Source organism: Phasianus colchicus, chromosome 3 (assembly GCF_987193195.1).
Source record: "Phasianus colchicus chromosome 3, bPhaCol1.hap1.1, whole genome shotgun sequence".
In the NCBI taxonomy this organism is placed as follows: Eukaryota; Metazoa; Chordata; class Aves; order Galliformes; family Phasianidae; genus Phasianus; species Phasianus colchicus.
Genome location: NC_143438.1, coordinates 35,003,278 through 35,027,126, shown reverse-complemented (window position 1 = coordinate 35,027,126; position 23,849 = coordinate 35,003,278). Strand labels below are relative to the sequence as shown.

Here is a 23,849-nt window from a genome sequence, read left to right as displayed (position 1 = left end):
GTCTTTCCCACAGCCCTCTCTGCCCTGAACAAGCCCAGCTCCCCCAGCCTGCCTCCATCGCTCCAGCTCCCTGAGCAGAATCGTGCCCTCCTCTCAACCCGCTCCAGCAGCTCCTCGTGCTGGGGTCCTGGACGCAGTACCGCAGGTGGGCCGTCACCGCGTTAGTTCTTCCACTTTTCCCCGCCTCAGGAGCACGCTTTTAATTACGCGCGATGGCGCCGCGCAGCCACGACAGGGCGCCGCTCCGCGCGGCCGGAACCGCTGCCGGCGCGGGGCGGGGCCGCGCGTGCGCCGTGCGAGCGGCAGCATGGCGGCGGCCGAGGCGTGGGGCGCGGCGCGGTACTTCACGCGCTGGTACAAGGCAGGTGCGGCGCGGCCGGGCGGGCGGGATGGAGGGTGCCGGGGCGTCACCCTCACCCGTGTTTGTGGCCTCTCGCAGACGTGAAGGGGCGGCCGTGCGAGGACTTCTGCGTGCTGCAGCACTCCAACAGGCGAGTTGGCGGGCGGGGCGCGCGGTGTCGGGGTGTTGCTCCCCCGGGCCCGGCGCCCTCTGGCGGCGTCGCGCGGCCGGGGCGGCCTCGGGGCCGTCGGTTCGCGTTGCGCCCGCGCTGCCCCCGCCGCTCTGCGAGGGGCACGGGGGTGACGCCGGGCCCGATGCCCGCAGCTGAAGCCTGATTGTAGGTATTTATCTACGGGTGCGGGCGGAGACGGCGCCGGAGGTGGTCCTAGCGCTCAGGGGCATGGCTCTGCACCGCTACCGCACGGTAACTGTCATTCCTGTTGCAGAATCTGCGTCATCACGTTGGCAGAAGCCCACCCTCTTCTTCAGCATGGAAGAACAATTACAAGCATTAATTACCAAATCAGTCCCAACTGTAGCAGGCTTCAGAATAAAGTGTCTGGGAAGTCCAAAAGGGTATGTATGTGAGGCTTCCTGATTTGGTTAGCTCTTGTCTGTCTCTTTTTCACTGCCTGAGACCCTCTCTCCTTCCCAGATTGACCCCTGGCAGTGACCCATCCTTTTTATTTTCAGCCCTCTGCAGGTAATTGTATTCAGATTTAAAGAGAGAGACCCTCAGCCCGGGGGTAACAGTGCTCTGAAGCACTGAGGGATGCCAGTGTTGCTCAAACAGCTGCTAGCAGTCTCTGCTAAATCAATTTTGTATAGTATACAGAGACACTTAAATATCCCTTAATAGATACAAACTTGTTTTCATGAAATGCCAAGGATTTGGGGATTGTTTTGTTGGCTTTCTATAATTGCAGACTTCTGGTCTGTGACAGGTGACAGAATGAGGGGAAATGGCCTCAAGTTGCACCACGGTAATTTTAGGTTGGAGATCGGGAAAAACTTCTTTACAAGAAAGGGTTGTTAAGCACTGGAATAGGCTCCCCAGGGTGGTGGCTGAGTCACCATCCCCAGATGTGTTTAAAAACTGTTTGGATTGGTGCTCAGGGACATGATTTAGCAGAGGGTTGTTAGGGTAGTACAGCTAGGTTGTGGTCTTTTCCAACCTGAGCAATTCTATGATTCTGTGTCCATTCTTGTAAGGAAATATAACCATGGAACCCATAATGATCTGTAGCCATCACACGTCCTTGCTTTGTTCTGTAACTTACCAACTTGTGTTGTTGCTGATGTTTATGGAACTGTAAGAAGAGCTGGATAATTAGAAACATATATGTATTTTTTTCCACATGCAGGGAGCTCAGTTTTTAACAGAACTTGCCCCACTCTGCAGGATATCCTCATCAGATGGTAAAGAATATACCATTTACAGGTAAGGATTTGTATACCTCCCCCCACCATACTGCGCACTTTTACTGAGTCTCAGTACTTCTGCAGTTGTATACGAGGGCGACTGATAGAAGTGAATGAAAACATTCTTAGCAATCCCGCACTTCTGCAAGAAAAGGTGAGCAGCTTTTTAGCTTTTAGCCTTTATTTTACTACTTCAGTGCTAACATCATTCCTCCATTTCAGCCATCAACTGAGGGATACATTGCAGTGGTTCTACCCAAATTTGAAGAGAGCAAGAGCATAACTCATGGGCTTCTGACACCAGAAGAATACAAGGAAGTTTTACTGAAACGTCAGAATTCTTCTTCAGGAAGTTAATTATACAGGCAGCAGCTGTGTTTGATGCTAAATAAGCTGCTTTTACATTGTAACTTTCATGGCATTGAAAGGTTTGTGTATCTACTTGTAAAAGTAGAACTTGACATATTTGTTTTATTCTTGTATGAAACAGGCAAAATAGTTTGTAGTTTGTATATTAAAATCTGATTTCTCCCACAGTTGTAGTACTACACATTTTTTACATAAGCACAGATCAATTTTGGAGAGTGTTTGTGTTCCAGGGATCTCTTTGCTCCTGGCTCAATGCAAACGTAATGCATGGAGAAAAAGCACAATTGAGCTGTTGGGTAATTTGGCCCCATGTTGTATTAGTTGTACTATTGACAAAGGTGAATTGAAAATAAAATGCAATAGGAGCTTGCCTATGATGAGCAGATAACCTTGAAAACAAGCATTTCACACCAGATTACGTTTCCTAGCATCCTGAAGTCAAATAATGCCCTTTTTACAGAGGTTTCTCATAATCAGTATCTATTTACTTCAGTTTTAAATGCTGCAATGTAGAGTCTACATGTGATACTTCAGTAATTCTACATGCAATTCAAATTCTGTTCAATAAAGTTTAATCATAAAGGAAGTAATAACTGCCATCTACAGAAAGAGACAGTGAAAGAAAAAGGGTTTCAATCAAGAGTCTTAATCACTTAGAAGTACACTTTGGAAATATGAATAATGTCAACAAAACTAAGATTCAGTGTCAAGCTCTCCCAAGAGTGTTTTTTCTTAGGACTCAACTTCATTGTAGGTATAACTCTAATGTTTCAGTGCTTTAGGCCACAACCTTTCAGACTGCATTCCTGAATAGGCTTCATAAATCCATAGACTGAATTGGGCCAGAGAGGATTTACAAACATCAGCAGTAGTGTTACATAGAGCATAGGATTCTTTACGTGAAAGGTCTGTTAGCAGCATCTTTGGGCTGAAACATCCATTAAGACATTCGTAAGCATTAATTACAAAACCAGTATCAACAGTGAGCGTAGGAAATTCATTCACATTATGAAAATACATAATGATTACACTAGTTGGTGCTGTCATTGTTAAGTAACGGGACATCTATTAGATGTGACAAAGGTCAATAGGTTTAATTCAAATTAACCTGGTTTGACTTTCAACAAATGAAAGCAAAGTTGAAACTTCAGCAAGTGTTATTTTCCCTAATGGAGCTTCTGCAATTTCTAAGTGCTGTAATTACTTGCTCTCTAAAAATGTCATTTTAGTTACGTGATTTTCCAAAGACTTGATACCAAACATCTCCACTCTCCTTTCTGGAGCGTGTGCACTTGTACTGGTTTGTGTTCTGCCTTCTTTCCATGGGGGAGCAGGCTTGAGATAGCCATTTCCTGTTTTATTCTGTATACAAAGACAATGTATTGTAAAAAGTAAGCAAACATACAAAAAAACAAAAAAGAAATCCCAAGTTTAAAATACTGCAGACAAAGTACTCACCTTTCTCGTTAATTTGCTGCAAACTGGAAGAAGTTGACATAACAGAGTCATCACATTCCTTGTTTTCTGAATGCATGCATCAACCTATACAAGACAGTTACAGTTGAGTAAGACCACTGATCACTTCCATTAGGCAACATGAGACAAAAATTGTATTCATTTCAAGCTCAAAATAGAAGGACAAACAAATCCAATCTTTTCTAGTCTGAAGGTTTTGCCAGCCTGCTCAACTTCCTGTATTGTTCATAATGCAGCAGCATCCCTTCTGTTAAACCAAGGCAGGAGCTGTGAAGGAGAAGAGAATGATGCACATCCCAGGAGAGGGAGCTAAAAATAATATTAAAAGAGTAATATATGTCTCAGAAATAATGCTCTCACTATTTAAGTGTACTTGATCACAATTCTTCATCTGACTTTTTTTTTTTAAACTTCCTTTCAGCATGATTTTAGAAAGCAGTGCATCACAGAAGCCTTACTTTGATATGAGTTACATTAAAACTATTCAATTATTAGAATTTAAGCCTAAAGCACAGCACAGATCATTAAGTTTAGGCTGTCCAGAAACATTAATTTGATAGCCTTTAGCACCATGTACCTATAGAGCCTAGAGCTCCCATTTAGTCTAGCTAGAGCATGTGGAAGAAACCAAGCAACGGCCCTCAGGTGCTAAGTTCGGGTTTGATTCCTTTAGATGGTGTAGCTGGTATCAGAACTGAGCTGTTCCTCCTACAAAATGGAAACATCTCTTACAGAGCTAATGGGAAACCAACACCCAGGCACACAGGTCATACCCTACTGCTCTTCTTAAGAAGTTCTGCTTCTACTTGCTGCTATCATTTGTAGACCATTGTTATCATGGTAAGAGTGCATTATGGCAACTATGTACAAGTGGACGTATAACAAGTAATAGAATAAATTCTAGGCAGCTTAGAATGGACTCTACCTTTGGAGAAGCAACATGTATTTTAATAACAGAGTATTCAGGGATTGGAATTTATGTTTATCTAAAGCATCAATTACAAGATAATAACTAATTATGACAACAGTACTACAAATTACCTTCATTAATACACTTTGAGCACTGAAGTCTTTTCTTAGTGAGTTACACTTAACTACAGCTCACATTTCTTCAATGAAAGTTCTGTATGTTACAGCAAAATAAATACCATCTCTCACCAAGCTGAGAATTCTCAGTTTCACCATTATAGATAGTGGGTAAGTTGAGGAAAACTTTGATGTAAATTCCTTGACAAAAGTCCCCAGCAGTAAAAAATAATACACAGTAATGGCACCCTACAGATGTCTAGGAGCATTGGTGTCCTGGGAAATATTTCTAACTCAACCAAGGTGTTAATTTTGGTAATTTTAGAAACAGAAAAGATATTTCCTAAATCCTGTTACATACTGATTCCCCAGCTCATGATAAGCTACCGGTAGGGAAAAAACATTAATATTACAGAATCATGGAATGGCCCGAGTTGGAAGGGACCTCAAGGATCATGAATCTCCAACCCCCCTGCCACAGGCAGGGCCACCAACCTCCCCATTTAATACTAGACCAGGCTGCCCAGGGCCCCATCCAATCTGGCCTTGAACACCTCCTGGGCTGGGTCATCCACAACATCTCTGGGCAGCCTGTTCCAGCACCTTACCACTCTCATCCTAAAAAACTTCCCCTGACATCCAACCTAAATCTTCCCTCCATCAACTTAAAACCATTTCCCCTTGCCCTGATATTAATGATATGTCTGTGGTCAGTGGACTAATTATATAAAATATGGATATCCATGCTCCCTAAAGAAAATAGTCACGAAGGCCTGAAGAGTAATGCTACCCAAACTATCCATCTGCATACTTCTGACAAGCTGGCACCCAGCATACATGTAGTTTGCCTCTCTTCAAACTCTCAGCATGAATAATGGGGTCAGGATAAACTTCCTTGAAGCCCCACTCTGCTAATGGGAAAAAGAGTCCAGAAAACAATTGCACCAGGGCTGAAAAACATTCTTTCCTGACACAAAGTTCTGCAGAGAATGGCTGGGGTTACAGCTACCAGTAGAGATGGGAGAAAACATTTTCATTAGGAGGAACAGTTCTTACTGTTCTTCCTCTACACTTCGCCCATTAGCTTCTCAAAAGATGTGGAGAGCAAAACAGTACTTCAACTTGAGGTAAATTCCTCTTCCTCATAAAGAACAGCAACAGTGAAGTATTGCATAGCAGAAAAGCTTAAATGCTTCCACAACATTATATAATTTTGTACTTCTTAAGTTTTACCTCCTTCTGCCAATCCAAGAAGTTTATCTGTTTTGTATTTTATCAGGACCACAAAATACTAAGTCTCTGTGTTTCAAAACTAGTTAGATTTCCAAGCATAGGTAATTTTTACTTTACCTTTGTAAATGTAGCACTTTTACCCTGAACAGAAGTTTTTGCTGTTATCTGGAGCTGCTTGCATATGGGGATCAGTTTTTCAGCCTCCAACAGTAGCAAAGATTTGTCATCATCATGTACCTGAAATGCATTTTAGGAAAACAAAACCACCCATTGTTACAGACTCACTACTAAGTTAATGGAGAAAGCAAGCAGCTTATAAGCAGTATCATTGAAGCCGTAAGCTGAATGTCTATCCTAGTTGCCATACATCACCTGATCAGAAAAGACCTGAAGAGCTGAAGCAAGCTTAATTCCTTCTGTAGCAAAAATCTGAAAGAGAAAAAAAAAAAAATGACACCCAGCCATATTTGTTGTGACCAGTCTCCTGTTAAATGTTCACACATCTTGGTAATGCCATTCGACGTTCCCTTATTTGGTCCCTTGTTTTTAGAATCATTAAGGTTGGAAAAGATAAAATTAAGTCCAACTCCCAACCCACTCCCCCCACTTTCCTCAGTGCCAGATCCACACGGTTTGAACACCTCCAGAAACAGTGACCCCACCACCTCCCTCGGCAGCTTGTGCCACTGCTTCACCCCTCTTTCTGAGAATTTCTTCCTAATATCCAGCCTGAACCTCCCATGACACAACTCAAGGCCATTCCCTCTCATCTTATCACTGTTACCTGGGAGAAGATGCCGACCCCTACCTTGCCATAACCTCCATTCAAGGTCATTGTAAAGGGTGATAAGGTCTCCCCTGAGCTTCTTCCAAACTGAACAGTCCCAGTTCCCTTAGCTGCTCCTAGTAAGACTTGTACTTCAAACCCTTCACCAGCTTCATGCCCTATCTTCTTCCTCCCCTAGGAGAATACCATTGCTCAGACTAGGATGGAGTACTTGTTAACACCATCAGGAACTGAATTAAGTGACACAGTAAAGAAAACTATCACATTAAAGGCGACTGTATTTCCCAATTGGAACGGGAATCTCAGATAAAGTAGCACTGTCTTAATTAAGCACCTACAAGAACACTGCAACATGAGCTTTCAGGAATAACCTGAACAAGAGTTATGCTGCTTAAAACCTACAGTTGACAATTTCTGATACACTGTATTGATGTATAAAGAATCAAAGCATTAAATTTGCATTTTGTTCTTCATTCATAATCCCTAGCTCCTACTTTGTTAAAAATGTATTACCTCTGCTTGATGAAATAAATCTTGAGTAGTTTTCAGAAGTCCTTCTCCTCTGTGGGAAGCAATGAAAACAAATTACGTGCCACATAGAGACTGCAGAATATTTTGCCTGCTACATGCACAATTTATACTCCCTCACACACACAAGGGGAGAGGAGAGGGGGTGACTATACAGACACGTCTTTAGCACCAAAAGGAAGCACCAAGGATTCCTAAATCCTTGTAGGATATTTTGTACTGTATCTATCCTCTTGATAGAGGCTGTCTACATCTCTTTATATGCCTCATATAACTGTTAATAAGTATGTGGCACTATAAATGTAAAAAAACACTTCTGAGTGTTTAAAAAGCAACAGTCAAAGCTTTCTTAATATAAACCTGCACACTGTAGTAGCCATACATTCTCAGCAGCTAACGTTCCAGCACTTTCCTTCCATTCTCTTTGAAATGAAGTGTACACTGATACACTCTTTGATGTTTAGGTTCTGAAAGGGAATCTGATTTCATTTATTGATTAGAAAAGAGGCTGCATGCTCCCCTTCCCCTGTGCCAGAAACTAAGCCTCTGTTCTCTTCTTCAGTGAAGCATTTCTGCAACACATAAAAGGATCTGAAAAAATCACAAGAATAAGAGAGGGTATGCTAAAATCTTAGCAACTGCAGAATACGACTAACTATCAAAAACAGAAAACCTACTAGCAAAGAGTGAAGTACTGAATATTCAATTTTCACAGTTAGTTAAGAACAGTGACTAAGTTGCATTTGAACAGTGACAAGAATGAACACAGAGGGGATAGAGTGAACAGCAGATCACAGGCAGTTAAGTCATAAAGGTAGGTAAAACCCAAAGTGCTTTTGCACAGAACCAAATTACTCAATTATGCTTAAAATATTTTAACTGAGCACTCCATCCCAGAAAGCATAACCTTTGGTCTTCTACTTCCTAAGTTCTTTGCAGAGACTGACACTGTAAAAGCAAATTTCAGAGCAACACCTTTCAATACAGCAAAGATCCTCATCTACGGTAATATACCGATTCATTAATTCCCTTTTGAGAATATTTATGAACAACCTTATTAAATACACTTCCTGCCTGAAATCTACAATTAGTTGTTCTGCCACAAAACAGACATTTGGCACTTAAACAGAACCCCACTAATTTATTGTATTATTGAACAGCTTAGAAATGTCAAGTAATCACAGAACTGTAGAATCACCAAGATTGGAAAAGCCCTTCAAAATCATCCAGTCCAACTGTCCATCACATTAAAGTTAAAGCATGAAGTTGCAAATTAAAGCTCCTTTCTGTGTCCAAATACTTGTGCTCTGAAAATAAAATTGTCCTACTTCTTACAAACAGTTTTTTCTCTTCTCCCCACTGAAGCACACCACAAACACTGTCATTACCTGGTGAATAAATACATGGAGTAGGCCATACTTGACATGCCTTGTCCATGTTGCACAATCTCATTCTCTTGGTCCTCCCATTTCTCTGTCTCAGAATCCACATCAGATGTGAGAAGATGCAGTTCTAATCCAAGTTTTGCAATTTTTGCCTGTTCCTGTAAATGTTAAGAATATTTTATACATATGAAAACATGTTCTCCAGACAGAAGAAAAAAAAACAATTGGAAGAAGTTTTACTAAAATGATAACATCTTACCTCAGTATCTAGTTTGACTGGCTTTAGGGTTTTCAGATTTGTATTATGCTTCTGTTTCAAACAAAAAATAATAATTTTTAATAAAAAGAATTGATAATTATTTTTGCTAACAAATGAAAAGAGATGGCTGTATACTTAAGACTTCGCAGGAGAGTTCCCAGCAGTTCACACAAACTTCTTTACAGAAGCTGAGAATCTGTTCAGATTTGCCTGTCCTTTTGAAATGGGAAGTGCAGCCAGGGCCTGTACCTCCAGACACAGTCAGGTTTTGAGGACAAGACCTCTTCCACAATTCTCAGGCTTGTGCCTCTCCTCTATTTCCTCATGCAGTACCATCTTTTCCCCTTATCCTCAAAATCCCAAGTACTAGTTACTGTTGAACAGTCATAATCAAGTACAGCTGCACTGATTTTCCCAACAAATATCACACTGCTGTATCAGTGACTTGGGACTAGCTGAACCTTCCAAGCTGAGCTGGAGTACATGTAAATGTTGGCATGACAACGTAACTGATCCTTCCGTGTCAGTCTGCTGAATTAGCTGGAAATGAACACTGAGTCTTTGAATTTTTTTTTTTTCTTCCATTCTCTTATTTAAGTCTTCAGCTATCCAAAATATGTCTGACTGCAAGCCAAACACTGGCTCAGATTAAATGATAATTAGCAGTACTGACGTGAGCAGAATATCCAATACGGCAGAGCTTGCAAACTGCATAACAGATAGACACAGCAATATATCTGATCTGTTGCAAATTAATTTGCATGTTCAGAGAACGCAGCAGTTCCAGGCTTTTGCTTCATATACTGATGCTGTCACTGCACAAAAATAGCAGAAACTAATATGGGAATCATAGTCCACACTCAGAAAGCTAATACTATAGAGAAAAATACACAAGTGCATTAAGTGCTCCTACTGCTCTGCCCTCATCTAGGACATTACAGTCTGGGATGCCATTTGTAACCAGCAAGCAGCACAGCTGCAATTAAAAAATGTAACAAAGTAAATTAATTGGATCTACAGGAGCAGCATGGCTTCTGTGCAGGGTATGGCTTCTGTGCAGCATAGCTTCTGTGCTTGGGCATCAGCCATAGAGGGCAGACTGACTCCCCCAGCTCCATACATCCTGGGGAAGATCCATGCAACCTTTTAGAGACAGAACTGTTTAAATCTTGGGGACAATATTTTTCTGAAAGCATCTTTAAATGGCAAATGAACTGATATGTGGGAAAGTCACTTAAAGCATCTCTAAGTTCTGGCTGAAGTTCAGAAGCTACGTAGCTCAGCCAAACCAGGACAAGCTCACAGGGATGAAAACCCCAACAGAAGCTACTGAACCAATCTATTTTTCAGTCTCAGTATTTAGCAACTGTGAAATTCGCTCACTCAGTCTAAGACTATACTCCATTTAAACCCACAGACTGGATTTATGATGGATCACTCTCTTTTCAAGGGTCAGAAGTAACATATTGTATTTGAAGCCACAGATTTGCACAACAGCAGGAGATGGAGACAGACGTTCACTTCGCACCCAAATTCCTCTACACCAGAGGTTGAAGGAGAGAAAGCAAAGAGTGAAACAGGTTGGAAGGTAAAGTAAAATCTGAGATCACTCTTCTCCTTCTTCCTCACAGAAAAAAGATTCAATATTAACAAATGAATAAATGACTGATTACAAGGTTTAAGTTTCTTAACACAGAGATGCTCTCGGAAACAATGTAATATCAATTATCATCAGCTAAGGATATAAATTATTTCACAACTAAACCTCTGCATTATAAGCATTCAGGATCAAATATGGAAACAATAATCCATTATGTGAAGAGTAAAAAATATGCTCATACATATCTATTTGTTCAAAATAGGTCAGTTCAGACAGCAATACAAGAAATTCAAAGTTCCAAGACTTATCTTACAGTGCACTGCAGCGTATTCTCACTGTTTTAATAGCAACAATGCCTTTATTATTACACATCATTAAACATGTGTTGAAAATGTCACATTAATAAATAGGGATAAAGCTCACCTATAAAATAAGTGATTAAAGTCTGTGTGATTAATTACTCCAGCTTTCTGTGTTTTTTATTTAGCCACCAAGTCAAGGTGCATGTTACCAACCTATTTCTTTGTCCTCATTAAATGCAATATGGAAAAGTCAACTAGTTAATAGCTTATGATGTAAATAGAACAGTCTTAAGGAGCAACTTACCCCTGGTCTAGGCAGTGAAAGGTAGACACGCTTCTCTCCTAGAAGAACACACATATTTACACCAAAATTCATACGCAAAATGTAATCAGTAGGACTGCATGACTTATTTCAGCCTTCCTCAAGTTGCAGTACTCTATATAAAAGTGAATGACTTACCTGTAACTCTTTGGATACTGCAGAAAATTGCCATTCTATCTAATGCTTCCAGAGAGAGAAACGTCAAGAACCTCTTATTGTTTAGATTTTAGCTCTCAGTAACTGGCACTTAGATATCTGAACAGCTTCACTCTTTCAGATTTCTAGTCCCCAGCATGCAATCTTGACTAAAGAAATTCTCTCCAGTGACTGAGCAGCTATCACTACCTGTGCCAAATGCCGTGGTAGTTCCATGTAAGGCTTTCCTTGGCCTCAGATGGCATAAAAATTGCAGTAGGCAAAGCCACTAAAGAGAGATATCTAAGGTCTGTCTAAAGTAACAGCAATAAAACCCTCACATTATAACGTACGACATGTATCCCATCTGTACTGTATTTTATAAAGTAAAGAATTCTATTGCATCTTACACACTTGCTGAATTATTTCCTATATCCCCCAGGTTCTCAGTCATTCTAAGTTCAAGCAAAGGAAACAGAGAAAAAAAAGTGAAAAAAAGAGCTATCAGAGCACAAACTGCCTGTTTTTCTTAGAATGCAGTTATTTGGTTTAATTTCACCCCCACACACAAACATGTCAGATTCCTCAATAAAGACTGACAAAAGTGATTTATCACATTCTCTGTATCAACACATCAATTAAAGGGGATATAACAATGTATGTAAGAAGTCCCAAGAAAAAAAAATAATCTTAAGTTTGAACTACTAGAACATAAAAAAAAATATCTCTCTAGTAAAAACCTACTGTGTCCTATTGAAAAGAAAGTTCCAAACCCAGAAAGCTTTGACATGAGATGAATACTGAAAGGAGACACACACAAGAGAGGTGAACACACAGAATTATGGCAACCAAATCAAAGGAAGAAGAAAATGAATGAGAAACAATGCTTTCCTTCTTCTACCAATTCCCCTCATTTGGTTTTGGAAGATTGAACTGTTGACTATATTCAGCAAGAAGATGATCTGACTCTATTTCTTGTAATGTTACTTTTAAAAAAAAAAAAACACATACATTTCCTCCCCCGTCCCCCTCCAAAAGACTCAGATATTGTTCTTTACAGAGCAGACCAACACAAACCAGAGATAATCCTCCTTCAGTAGAAAAAAGATCTACATTGGTATAATAAACCAAATTCAATATTTGGTTTCCATAACAGAACACACAATTTTCATGTATTTAATTTCCATATTTTAGAAGCTAGATGTAGACTAAAATATTAAAAGATTCTGTCATGTTATGTTCTGTCATTCATTGCTGCCTGCTGCATTTATTTTCTCTAATGTGTTTTTTTCTGGAGTGTGCAAGAAAATCATCTTTTTTTAAACTATTCCTATATACTCTTTACATTCCACTTTCTTATAGTTCTACTCACATTTCTAAACCTCAATTTCTAAATGTTGCTTTTGACCCCATTTCTCATCTGTAAGGATGGCTATGCCTTTCTAGAATTCTAATGTCTGAACTCTAAAGTTAGGAACTGCATCCCCTATTCAACTATGGCCCTTCCAAATTGTAATGCTCATTTAACTCCTTTTAAATCAAATGAACAGATCTTCCTTTCTGCCCACCTTTTGTTATCTCCAGAAATCACTCTCACATTTATGATCAAGTTACAAGGAAGAATACAATCAGAGGAGTTTTTTCAACATATTGAAACCACACCTAAAGGGGGAGGAAGACAGGCCAACACTGGATCAATAAAAAATACTTTCATTAGGTGATTCACCTCAAAGTGCAAGAGCCTCAAATTTAAATGTCTTGTCTAAAACAGTTATCTTGGGCTTTCTGTGTAGTCAGCAGGAGAAGACAGCCACCCTCCACCAGCAGAACCAAATCTCCTCTTTTACATCACTCCCCTTAGCTCATACCAGATACACAATATTTCAAAGACATGCAGTGTGCAGGAAGGGCCTCCTCACCACTGTATTAAATGGCAATTTTGGATTAAGCAAAAGAAATTCATATCTACCTCACTCTCTAGCTCTGCATAGTGCAGAGGGATATCAGGCAAGGAATTGATTAGCTGAAGACAAGTTTATACAGTGAGAATCTACAGTAATCATAGAAATGCTTGTTTTATTAGATGTGTCCAGCACATTTAGTTACCATTCAAATTTTGCCTCTTAAACAGTATTCTGTACTCTCTAACAAAGCCAAACATTTTGGTGGTACAAAAATACAAGATTTTAAGCAAAGGAGAATAAAATATACACACACACACACCCTTCTTCCTGTAGTTCTATCTTTCATTACACACCATCACAGTTCTACTATAAATAAAGCACTTTACACTGTTGTCTAAAATAAAAATACTTTTTACCAACATCAACATTAAGACAAGTAGCGCGAGTTACAAGAAAATAAAATCTTATAAAACATTGTGAAACTCCACTTCATTTGGAGAGGAGAATGACATTCACAAAACCTTTACAATCTCTTACCAAATAGATATTTTAGTCTATTTTATTAATTAGGTTATCTGACAAGAGTTACGTCTTGTCAAAGAGAAAATAGTGCTCAATAGGGAAGAAAATTTTGTAGAAGACTGGTGGACATAGTAGATTGAAGGTACTTCTAAGGAGATAACTGACAGTTAATATGCAACAACCCAGATTCACAGGGAGAGAAATCCCTTTAGCAGGCTGGGCCATGAGACAAGAAATAGGGAGACAAGGTCTGTTAAGCATCTTTCTGGCAACACAAAAAGCAAATGTAACTAAAGCAATACAAAGTATAAATGCATGCTTAATATTTTACCTAGAGGAATGTAACACTACATGCTGAAGGAATGACTGAAGAAAGAAGAGACACTGAGACAGACCCATCTGCCTACACCTAACAGGAAAAACCTCAGCCTTTACTGTACTCAGGCCTAGGCATATACTAACAGGCTCAGCAACAACTCCTCATCCTCTTCTCTCTCCTTCAAGCAACAGTATTAGGGAAGCCTTGTGAAATAATATTCTATAGAGACTGGAGAATATCAGTTTGTGGAAAACGTCTGTTATCTGCTGTCAATATTCACAAGAGAATGGGAAGTTACAAACTACAAGGAGATGCTGGGAATACACTGTGCCAATTCAACAATTGTTTGTTTTGAAAGCCAAGTGTACGTTTTGCTGTGGCTGCAAGGTTCTTCTCTTGATAATTACAATAGTACTTACATGCATATAAACATGCAAATAAAAAGGTTATCAGTCATTATTGCATAAACGTGGAAAAAAAAAAAACAAACAGAATAATCAACCCTGCAAATGGATTACAATATATTAATATTAATTAGAGTAATACCATACCTTTATCACATTACATAAAATGTAATGTATATTTAGAGAAAATTAATACAACTTTGGCTCCCAAAACAAAAAGGACACTGGAACTTAAAAGGTCTATCAATAGCATCTCTGATCTAGTAATTATTACATATTTTATATCACATTCCAGAGTAAGGTGGAAGAAAAAGATAATAATCACATATTTCTTGAATTCCCAAGTGCTACCCATAGTTATTGTAAACCCAGTCTGAATTTCACCACCTTTTTCTTTTACAAGCCTTCAGATTCAGACACATATTCATCTAGCAGCAACAATGGAGCTACTACTGTCCAGCAGTTGCTTGTTCACTGATCTCACAACAAATTGCCTAAGAAGTGCTTGTGTAATCAAGAATGGAAAGGTAAGCAGCCAAAATAAGCTCTAAAAATGATAAAGTTTTATGTTAATAACAAATTGAAGTATTATATCATTGATAAAGTGTCATTTAACCTGAATAAGGATTTACTTTTTCCCCTGTATCTTAGGCACAAAAGCCTGAAGTCCCTGTATTTAACTGAATTTGAACTTCTTAACCTGAGTGATTTTCTTAAAAAATACAAGACATTCAGAATTGTTATATATTACATTCTATCTGTACACAATTGTACTTTAAAGACTGAAACAAACACACAGCCACAAGATGCACGTCAGGCTACATTTAGAACATCATTTGGAAAAAAAATATTTTTGATAAAAATAAAAAAAATAGCTTCCATTTATCAAGAGAACCTACAAGTAAACACACATCTGCAGAATTCCATTGTTCCCTTCTACATGTTGTACAAATACCAATAAACTTACCAACCAGAGAAAATATCCCAAGATCGTGCAGAGTCATCAGAAATTCCATCCAGGAGAAAGGATAGCAGTTTAAAAATCAAATAACTACATTCACTACATTGTGAAATACATACAACACAAACTGATAGAACAGAATATACATATGTATATGTATTAGCCAGAAAAACAGAAAATAAATTAACCATGCCGCACAATTAACATGCATCTTGACTGTCATTAACTAACATGCCATAGTCAAACCAAAAGGTGAGATGAAAGTCTACATCTCTAACACCTGGGCACCACTGGCAAAGACTTGTGTCAAATATTTTGAGTACTTGGAAAAGTTCAATTTTACAGGAACTAATCACAGTGCAGAAAGTTAAACATACTTGATTTCACACAAACCAGGCCTTTACATATCTGGTTACCTTTTCTTTGAAAAAAAAAATCCAAAAAATGCTTCAATTTGACATCTGCACACAACCAGTGTATTTGAGTATTACCACTTAGAATTCAGATTGCTGTAAGGGATATGGGACCACTTATTGTGCTGCTCTCTTAAGAAAGCAGTATTTCTTAAATTACAGCTAAAATTCTTCTTTGGTTAGAAATAAAAAAACGTAGTTTCCTATGTAGCATTCTTACCTCTTCTTCCTTCAAACACGTCATTGATTTCTCTTAACAACATTGACATATCACTCAGTTGAGACTCCCAGGCCTCACAGAACACCTCAAGATTTTCTTTTGCAATCTTGCTAGATGGATGTAATGCTAGTGTTTCTGCAGCAGAAATTATCTGGACAGAGAATAAAATATTTGTTAGTGGAAGACATCTAAATAAATAGCATTGCACGTGAATTAACAAATGCATTCATAGGAAAAACACAAAACTTAAACTGTTACTACGAAGTTTTTTTTGTAGCATATTCATCTGACACATGCAAGTTCGATGACCTTCCTTATGACTGTTTTTAGCTAACATCCAACAAATGCAACTCTTTCATAGAAGAGTTATATATATATATATATATATATATATATATATATATATATATATATATATATATATATATATATATATATATATCTTCAAGTAGTTCAACATGATGTCTCCAAAAAGCTCGCGCAAGTAATTTTTATTTATGCCCAGTTGAAGTGACCAGATAAAAGCCAAGCATACCTGTGGGCCAGTGACTTGAAAGGTATCTTCTGCATGTATGCACGTGATCTCAAGGGGCTCTGTTCCAGAAACATGCCTCAACAAGCGACACATCTAAATACGTTTTGTTTTTAAATTTAAAGAGAAAAAGAATGATAAAAGTATTTTTTCATTAGTAATGTCTTCATGATTAATGAAAAAAAGGCACACATGCATGCCCGCATACATACAATAGAGTTACTAATAGTCCTTTTCAAAACTTACTGGGCACCTCACAGCTTAGTGTTTCTCAGAAAGCATTTAAAATCAGGGAAAAAAGAATACTTGCTTAAAAGGTACATTAAAAAGAATCACCCAAAGAAATAAAAATCTTAAAAATCATTCCAAAAAACAACACATACATAAGTAAGTAAATTAATAAAGCTGAAAGTAATCAGATATCTATAGAACTTGGGGAAAACACAGCAGAGATGATGTCACTATAATCAGCTTACTCAGCAAATAGCAACCATGTGGAAAACGGATGCTTTCATCATCCAGAGAACTTAGTTATCTTTGTATGACCTTGTTTTTCTCAAACACAGGGAAGAAGGTAAAAGACTGTAAGGGTAGTAAAAAGTAGTCACTTTCTTTTTTTTGGTACTAAGTTTAAGAGTGAACTTCGGGCTAAGAATGAACAAAGAATTTAAGACAGAAATAGCATATACTAAACTACCTTGTCTATTATTGGAAATGCTCTAAGACCCACATATAATCACAGTTACGCCTGGAAACAAAACAGTGTCTCACTAAAAGAACACCAATGAATCACCAATACCAACTAGAAACAGAGGGACACTGAAACTAAAATTAAAAGTGACCAGAGTTGATTTCTTAGTCTCTGAACTTCACAGAGCTGTCAAGAACTCAAGGATATTGTTTCTGTATATTCATATTTGTGGAATAAGTCCTTAAGCACCATTAAAACCCCAGAAATAGTACTAAATACTTCTGGTGCAGAAAACTCAACTCTTCTTTGCCCCATCGCTATCTGAGCAAGACTTGCTCTCACATCACGTGTTTCTTCATGTAAAACAATACACCTGCTTAACCCATACATCACAAGCACAACAGGCTGAAAAGCAATCCTCATCACCTTGGAGAGGAACAAAAAATACATTAAAAAAAAAACAACACGTAGGCCTTAGTCTCTTATCCACACGTACAACCACTACCATACAAAGCTGTGCGTGTATTAACACCTGCAACAGATCCATGAAAAAAGATTTCTAATAAACTTCTGACTGACAAAAACTTAACAAAATCATCAAAACAGTTAAGTTCATTGGATTAAGAAACCTAACTTTAAATTCTCTTCATTCTTAAAACGTGTCCTGGGTTCAGCTATTGCTGGATGCTTAATGCTTCAGTAAAAGGCTGTAATCTCCAGCTAGATCTAAACACTACCTTTTCATGAGTATTTCAGCCCTAAATTACACATGCAGATAACACTGAGTCAAACAATGAGTTTAAGTTAGACTCAGGAGGAGAACAGACTGTACACCTATGCTACTACAACCATTTGCCACAGTGACATGCCTGGTTCAGACCATAGCAAGAACAACACGAAATCCAGCAGTATACTAGGAAAAACTAAAAAAAATAATTAAAACCAAAACAGGCAAAAGCCTTCCTAAAGAATAGATGAAGATAACCCAGCTACTCATTTTCACCTATTAAAATCTAAACAATTGTGAACTCACCTCAACAAGTTGCTCTTTCTGCTCTGATAGCTTGCAAGTATATTCTGCTACAGCTTCCAGATTTCCTTCTACTCCTGTGATTTTTAATGCTTTGAGAACCATATGATCTGTATGATATTTCAGCAGATCTGCTGCCAAAGATGTTGCTGCGCTGTGGACCTTGAATAGCATCAAAAGAAGGAGAAAGACACTTAAGAAAGAAAGAAATACAGCCAGGACCAAACCAAATCCCTTTGAAGATACAGCTGTTTCCCAAGAAGCAAAAAAGTATACTGCTATACCAGCATACAGATAGCCTGGGGCTTTAATTCTTCAACTGTTATTTAAAATACAAAGATAAAATCCACTGCACTCAAAAATAGCCCACCCAAAGGTAAAGAGAAATAAAAGAGCAGCTGGGTAGAATCAGGATGTGTGATTATAACACAGCTGCTTTCTGATGATAATGCAGATGGAAAAAACAGGTGCATGAATTTCTGGAGCACCAAATTCAGCATAAGTACAACACAATAACCACTCTACTTCTCATAAAGAATGTTCATGAATAGAACCAGATGCACAGTATCTGAATTTATAAGGCATTAGAAATTATGTTTCCATCAATAAATTGCCAGTGACCCAAAGAGAAGCTTGAAAATAATCTACTGGCTCAGTTACACAGGTTCAGGAAAGTCAAAAGCACCTGTTCTAGAAGAAGTCTCAAAAACATGCTGCTAACAAGCAAGGAGAAATCCCCCATGAAACATATCCCTAAATCCATTTGCACGGAACTACTGAAATTGCATTCTGAAGGACTCTGCTTGATGAGAGCAACCAGCAATAACTGCTGCTAATTCCAGTGACTAGTCAGTAGATTTGCCTGTGTCCTGTAATCAGCTCAATTTTAAAAACATGGATAAAAATAAACAGAAGCCTGTTTTAGAAATAGGAGAGCTTTCTTAAGACTGCTGAGTCTTGCTGTGTTACATTTGTTTTACTAGACTGCATGGGATGTATAACAAACATGGCTGCTCAAGAAGATGATTTTTTTCAAGCCCTTGTAAACAAAGTTTAACGTGACCCTGGTGGGCCTTGACTGCAGGTGAAAGAGAATGTTTTCTAGAAACACTGGCAGTTTTTTTCCCTCTGGACTTTGTTTTCTCTCCTTCTAGAAGTATTTCCTACGCAATTCAGAATTAAGAGGTTTTGTTTGTTTGATGCATATTTCATATATTTAACTTCTAAAAAGAAAGCAGCTCTGATGAAGAGATATCTGCAAATTGTAATGTTAAAGAAGGAGCAGGTAATTTTCATTTACATATAGAATACAATAGTAATTACCTTTTCATTAGAGATTCTTTTCATCTTGATCTAAAACAGAAATTTACTTGATTCTGTCTCTGAATATCAAGCAGGAAAACAATCTTGAGGAAGGAAGGTACCTCTTGTTTCTTCCATAAAGTGACAAGAGATGGGAAAATACTACTTTTAACATGGTTGGTTGTTCTCAGCTACCTAGCTGATTAAAATGTTTTAATTAGTGTCACTAAACATTTGCTTTCACAAACAAAGAGCTTGTCTGGTGTGCAGCACCAGAAGTCAAGGACTAACAGGACAGTCTTCAAGCACACTCAAAAACATGGCTACGTGGAGATCAGCTACAAATTCGGTCACTACAAGGAGCAAAGAAAATGGCTTCTACTGGTAGCATAAATCCTGTATGTTTTAAAAAGCTTTTACTAAGGAAACTTTCATTCCCCATGTGTCACAAAAGCAAGGTATACAACACAGCTTGGGGTTGTTTAGAAATCCAAACCCACTCAGTTTGTTCCACAAATTCTAGAACAGCTTACTACACTTTCACTTCATTTTTAATATGGGACTAAATTGTAGGGCATAGATAACCCACTGTTTTGTACTCCACCTCTGTTACCTGGTTTACAGGAGATAATTTTCTTTTATTGATACCTGACAAAACTATTTAAGTGTAATAAGTATGTAGTCTTCGCATGACGTTCATAAATAGAAATCTGTGGGCAGAACATTATGGTAAGATTTACATTTAAAGAGCTAAAAAAAAGAAAAAAAAGAAAAAACAAAAAAAAAAGCAAGGATATTAACAGTTTCTCTTACATGCTATTTGGCAGACCCTTTAGCTTTATGGTCTCTGTAATTATATAGCCACATACTATTTTCACTGAGAACCCTTTCTTCTCATTTGCTACATAGGAATGCTATTATCGCAAATGGATTAAAGCAGCTGAATGTCACTCTGGAAAAGCTCTGCTACTGACTTCCTACATAATGGTGACCAAAGTAAAAAACTATTAGTTAAAGAACGCAAGTATACTCCATTTTCCAGGAGCCCAGCAGTAACATGACAGGTAAGAAAACCAGCACAAAGTGGTTTGTTAGTCAACTATTTCCAGTTAGAACAGCTCAGATCTCAGTCTGAGCAAGTACACCATACCTCTGTAATATCTTTGTACTGCCCTGTAGCCTAGTATAGAAACCTTCACTGTCCTTAGTGTTCATTTTGCTATCTGTTTAAAGGAATAATAATAGGAAGGACTTTAAGAGATATCTGAATGCCTTACAAATGTTCTGGAAGCTGCCAGAAATCAGTAATTCTGTATTTGGCTCAAATCTGTGGAACAGACAAGGCACCAGTGCTCTCTATTAAGTGAGAGAAGAGGGAGAAGGTATGATCCTGATTAATAAACACAATCAATCTCATGTGTCAAACGAGGCAGCTATCCCATATTGCATGTCATGATTTCTGACTTCTAGCATGCTTGCATTCAGGAAAAGAGAGATTACAACAAACTGCCAACTGTCCAGAAAAATACCTGAGTATAATGCATAGCCATAACACATTTTTGCTATGTAAATACACACATAGAAATGAACAGCTAAGGTAAGTTTCAGCACATTCTAACAAGAAAAGGTATTTAAAACAGGGATGTGTGCTTCCTCAAGTAAAATTTGGTTACTACATTTAAAGTAATGATGGTACTTTCAAATGCATTTTTATTTGATTGCTGTCAGCATTGGCAAAGAGCCTGGGTATCCAATAGATTTCTAATTAGTTACAAGAAAGAAGAAAGAATATGATTGCTTACCAGCTCTCTGATGAAACTGTGATTCAGCTACTCTAGCCTCTTTAGGTATAGGATCCTATTTTACAATTTCATATATGAAAAGTACAAAATGCAAGGTTTCCTTCAGTTTGTGCTTGTTTGAACCGGACTTACCTCTCTTTTAAGCTCATTCATACACTGGCATGTTTTTAAAATGGCGACTTCCAGGTCTTCCATGAGATCCTTTGTCTTCTGGTTTTGCTAGAAGTCCAAGAAAACAACCAGACAAAACATTACACAAGAAAACAGCAGATCCCACCATGACGTATTACTTTACTGCTTTAGAAGACAGCTTTGTATTTCTAAGAGTAATATTTTCATTTGCATATCCTGTGTAGATTTTGCTTGAAGAATTCCTTGATGGAATCTAAAACTGATACCAATGACAGCTAATTGACTGTTTGGGATCAAGGGGAATTTATTTCTGAGTCATAATGACACCTTCAGAAAGAGGGTTTCTTTGTGATTAAGAATTTACACTTTCTGTCTAAACATCTGAAAGTAGAGTAACAGTTTAAAGCTTTTTTTTTTCCTATTTAATGTCAACAACACCCTTTTCAAATAAAGTGGTACCTAAAAAGTTATATTAGATGTTTTACATTGAATTACAAAAACGTATCTTCCCTGTAAGACTTCAGATCTTTGTCTAATTTAAACAAATACATTATCTTCATTTTGTTGAATTAGCTTCTAGATGGAGCTCCAAATTTGGGAAAGAAAAAAACAACCAACCAACCAAACCCAACACTATCTATAGAATAACCCAAATGTCAAAGGCATACAATGGGAAAAATAGTTCCATAGAAGTAGGTTTGCACCAATAGCTCCAAAAGCTATTGAAAATAATTATCCTAGGTGGGACCATTAAGAAGTCCACAGCTGCAAAGTCCACAGGTGCACCTCAAGTATAAATTATGTAGTAACATAAACACAAAGTGTCTGCAGATAAAGACAAGCACACTCCCATTTTTTTAAAGGAAAAAAAACCACCAAACCAATATTATCATTTCCTCAGGTATTCTTTAAGTACAGATTGTCTAAAGGTATAATAAAATCACTTTTAACATTTTAACATTCAATACTCACTGCCCTGTCCTTTTTTATTCTTTTACCAATTTATTTAATATGCACACTATAACTCCTTTTATGTATAATTATTTTCCTTTTCAGTAAACACAACTGAAAAACAATTTTCTAGTCCAAATAAGCCCACAGGAAAATGTAAAACAGGACACTACTCTATAATGCCTTTGAATTTTATGAGCTTGAATATTTGCAGCAAGGATTTCAGAAATATTTATAACTCAATCAATAGCATTAGATTTTCTGGTGTGTTCCAGCTACTTTGCACTGACACAGAGGAATACAAACTAGCAGGTCAATGATGCTAGCTAGCCTATGATTTCAAGTTGATTTGTGTTTCAAGACACTTCTGTTTTAAAATATACTCTTCAATGAAGATTCAGTTACTCTGCTTGCTGAAAAAAAAGTATAATGGATGAAAAGGGAGATAATCACGCAATCTAAGAGCTCTACATATCTCTCAATTCATGCATTCCAAGGTATTTTGATTATCAGCAATCTCACTTGAATTACATTAAGCTCCTCAGAAAATATTCACCCTCCGATGAAGCTCTAAACAGCAGAGCCACTTCACCGAGCTGGTAATGTTTTAACTGCTCCCTAAGACTTCAGTCATAGCTAAGCTGCATTATTCATTAGTGTAAATATATAATACACAAGCCCATGTGTGCACACTCAAGCATTTTCACAGCTCATATACACGCATATTTTTGTACTAGACTCTCATTTTCATCATCTGAAATGCAGCATGTAAAATCTCTAGAAGTGATGAGTTTCTCCCGTAACATAGCTTAGAACTACTCAACCTAAGCAGAGTTTTAGCTTCTTATAGTTACTGCATTCTATGTAATAAACATTCTAGATGTGTCTGTATAACAGTCAGATTTATATTCTCTTCAAACTGTTCCACTAGATTAAGAACAACTGATGGATGCAACTGATTCAAAGAGGAGAAAAGGAAGAAAAATTTTTTCTCAGAAAATAGATTCAGTTTCAGTGTAGCTAATACACATCTGTCATTATTTTAGACTGTTGAGATTTCGTGCTATGTATTTCCTCAGGAACAAGACTGAAAGCAAGTCAGTAGCAGGAACAGAAATTGCATTTTCCTTAGCTGTTTTTCCTCCCCCTTTAGCATGTGTTTTATATTATCTTCAAGGAACAAGATAAGACAAATGACAGAGACAGACTTAATGTGCTTCTTCACAAAAAAGGAAAATTGCCATCACTGAAAAGTTTTAGAAAAGGCTGAACAAAAATTCCCAGTAAGTCTCTTCTCACTTGTCTTCCCTCCTCTCTAGAAGGCAAAAAAATAGTCAAGTTTTATAATATTTCACTTTTCAATAGTTTAAATGTTTTCAGGATTCTGCTGAAAACAAGAAATACAAGCTGTGATTTCTGCCATGGGATCAAGACAACTGAAGCCTCTGAAGGAACCCATGAAAAGGCCTTGCCGTTCAAGAC

At 37.9% G+C, this 23,849-nt stretch overlaps 2 protein-coding genes across 3 annotated transcripts in view; one reads left to right on the top strand and one right to left on the bottom strand.

Annotated features, from left to right (window-relative positions):
* Window positions 1–281: 281 nt before the first annotated feature.
* Window positions 282–2,296, top strand: ABITRAM (actin binding transcription modulator). The gene is made up of 6 exons (XM_031589110.2): window positions 282–365; window positions 440–491; window positions 787–916; window positions 1,705–1,781; window positions 1,847–1,916; window positions 1,985–2,296. The coding sequence occupies exons 1-6, from the start codon at window positions 308–310 to the stop codon at window positions 2,117–2,119; spliced, it is 522 nt and encodes a 173-aa protein (XP_031444970.2). The 5' UTR covers window positions 282–307; the 3' UTR covers window positions 2,120–2,296.
* Window positions 2,297–2,686: 390 nt separating this feature from the next.
* Window positions 2,687–23,849, bottom strand: part of CTNNAL1 (catenin alpha like 1) — a 57,119-nt gene continuing 35,956 nt past the window's right edge. For both annotated transcript variants that reach the window (XM_031589107.2, XM_031589109.2), the window contains 12 exons: window positions 21,417–21,503; window positions 18,184–18,342; window positions 16,463–16,555; window positions 15,928–16,078; window positions 11,032–11,069; window positions 8,826–8,876; window positions 8,570–8,724; window positions 7,167–7,215; window positions 6,239–6,295; window positions 5,984–6,103; window positions 3,590–3,673; window positions 2,687–3,493 (listed from right to left, as the gene is read on the bottom strand). In XM_031589107.2, coding sequence (XP_031444967.2) covers window positions 3,332–3,493; window positions 3,590–3,673; window positions 5,984–6,103; window positions 6,239–6,295; window positions 7,167–7,215; window positions 8,570–8,724; window positions 8,826–8,876; window positions 11,032–11,069; window positions 15,928–16,078; window positions 16,463–16,555; window positions 18,184–18,342; window positions 21,417–21,503 — 1,206 coding nt within the window. In that variant the 3' untranslated portion in view covers window positions 2,687–3,331. The remainder of the gene's footprint in view (window positions 3,494–3,589; window positions 3,674–5,983; window positions 6,104–6,238; window positions 6,296–7,166; window positions 7,216–8,569; window positions 8,725–8,825; window positions 8,877–11,031; window positions 11,070–15,927; window positions 16,079–16,462; window positions 16,556–18,183; window positions 18,343–21,416; window positions 21,504–23,849) is intronic.

Excerpts from the sequence above, each read along its gene's own strand:
- ABITRAM (XM_031589110.2), top strand. The coding sequence starts at position 308 with ATGGCGGCGGCCGAGGCGTGGGGCGCGGCGCGGTACTTCACGCGCTGG. Across the intron at positions 1,782-1,846 it reads AAAGAATATACCATTTACAG|TTGTATACGAGGGCGACTGA; the intron begins GTAAGGATTTGT and ends GTACTTCTGCAG. Across the intron at positions 1,917-1,984 it reads CCGCACTTCTGCAAGAAAAG|CCATCAACTGAGGGATACAT; the intron begins GTGAGCAGCTTT and ends CCTCCATTTCAG.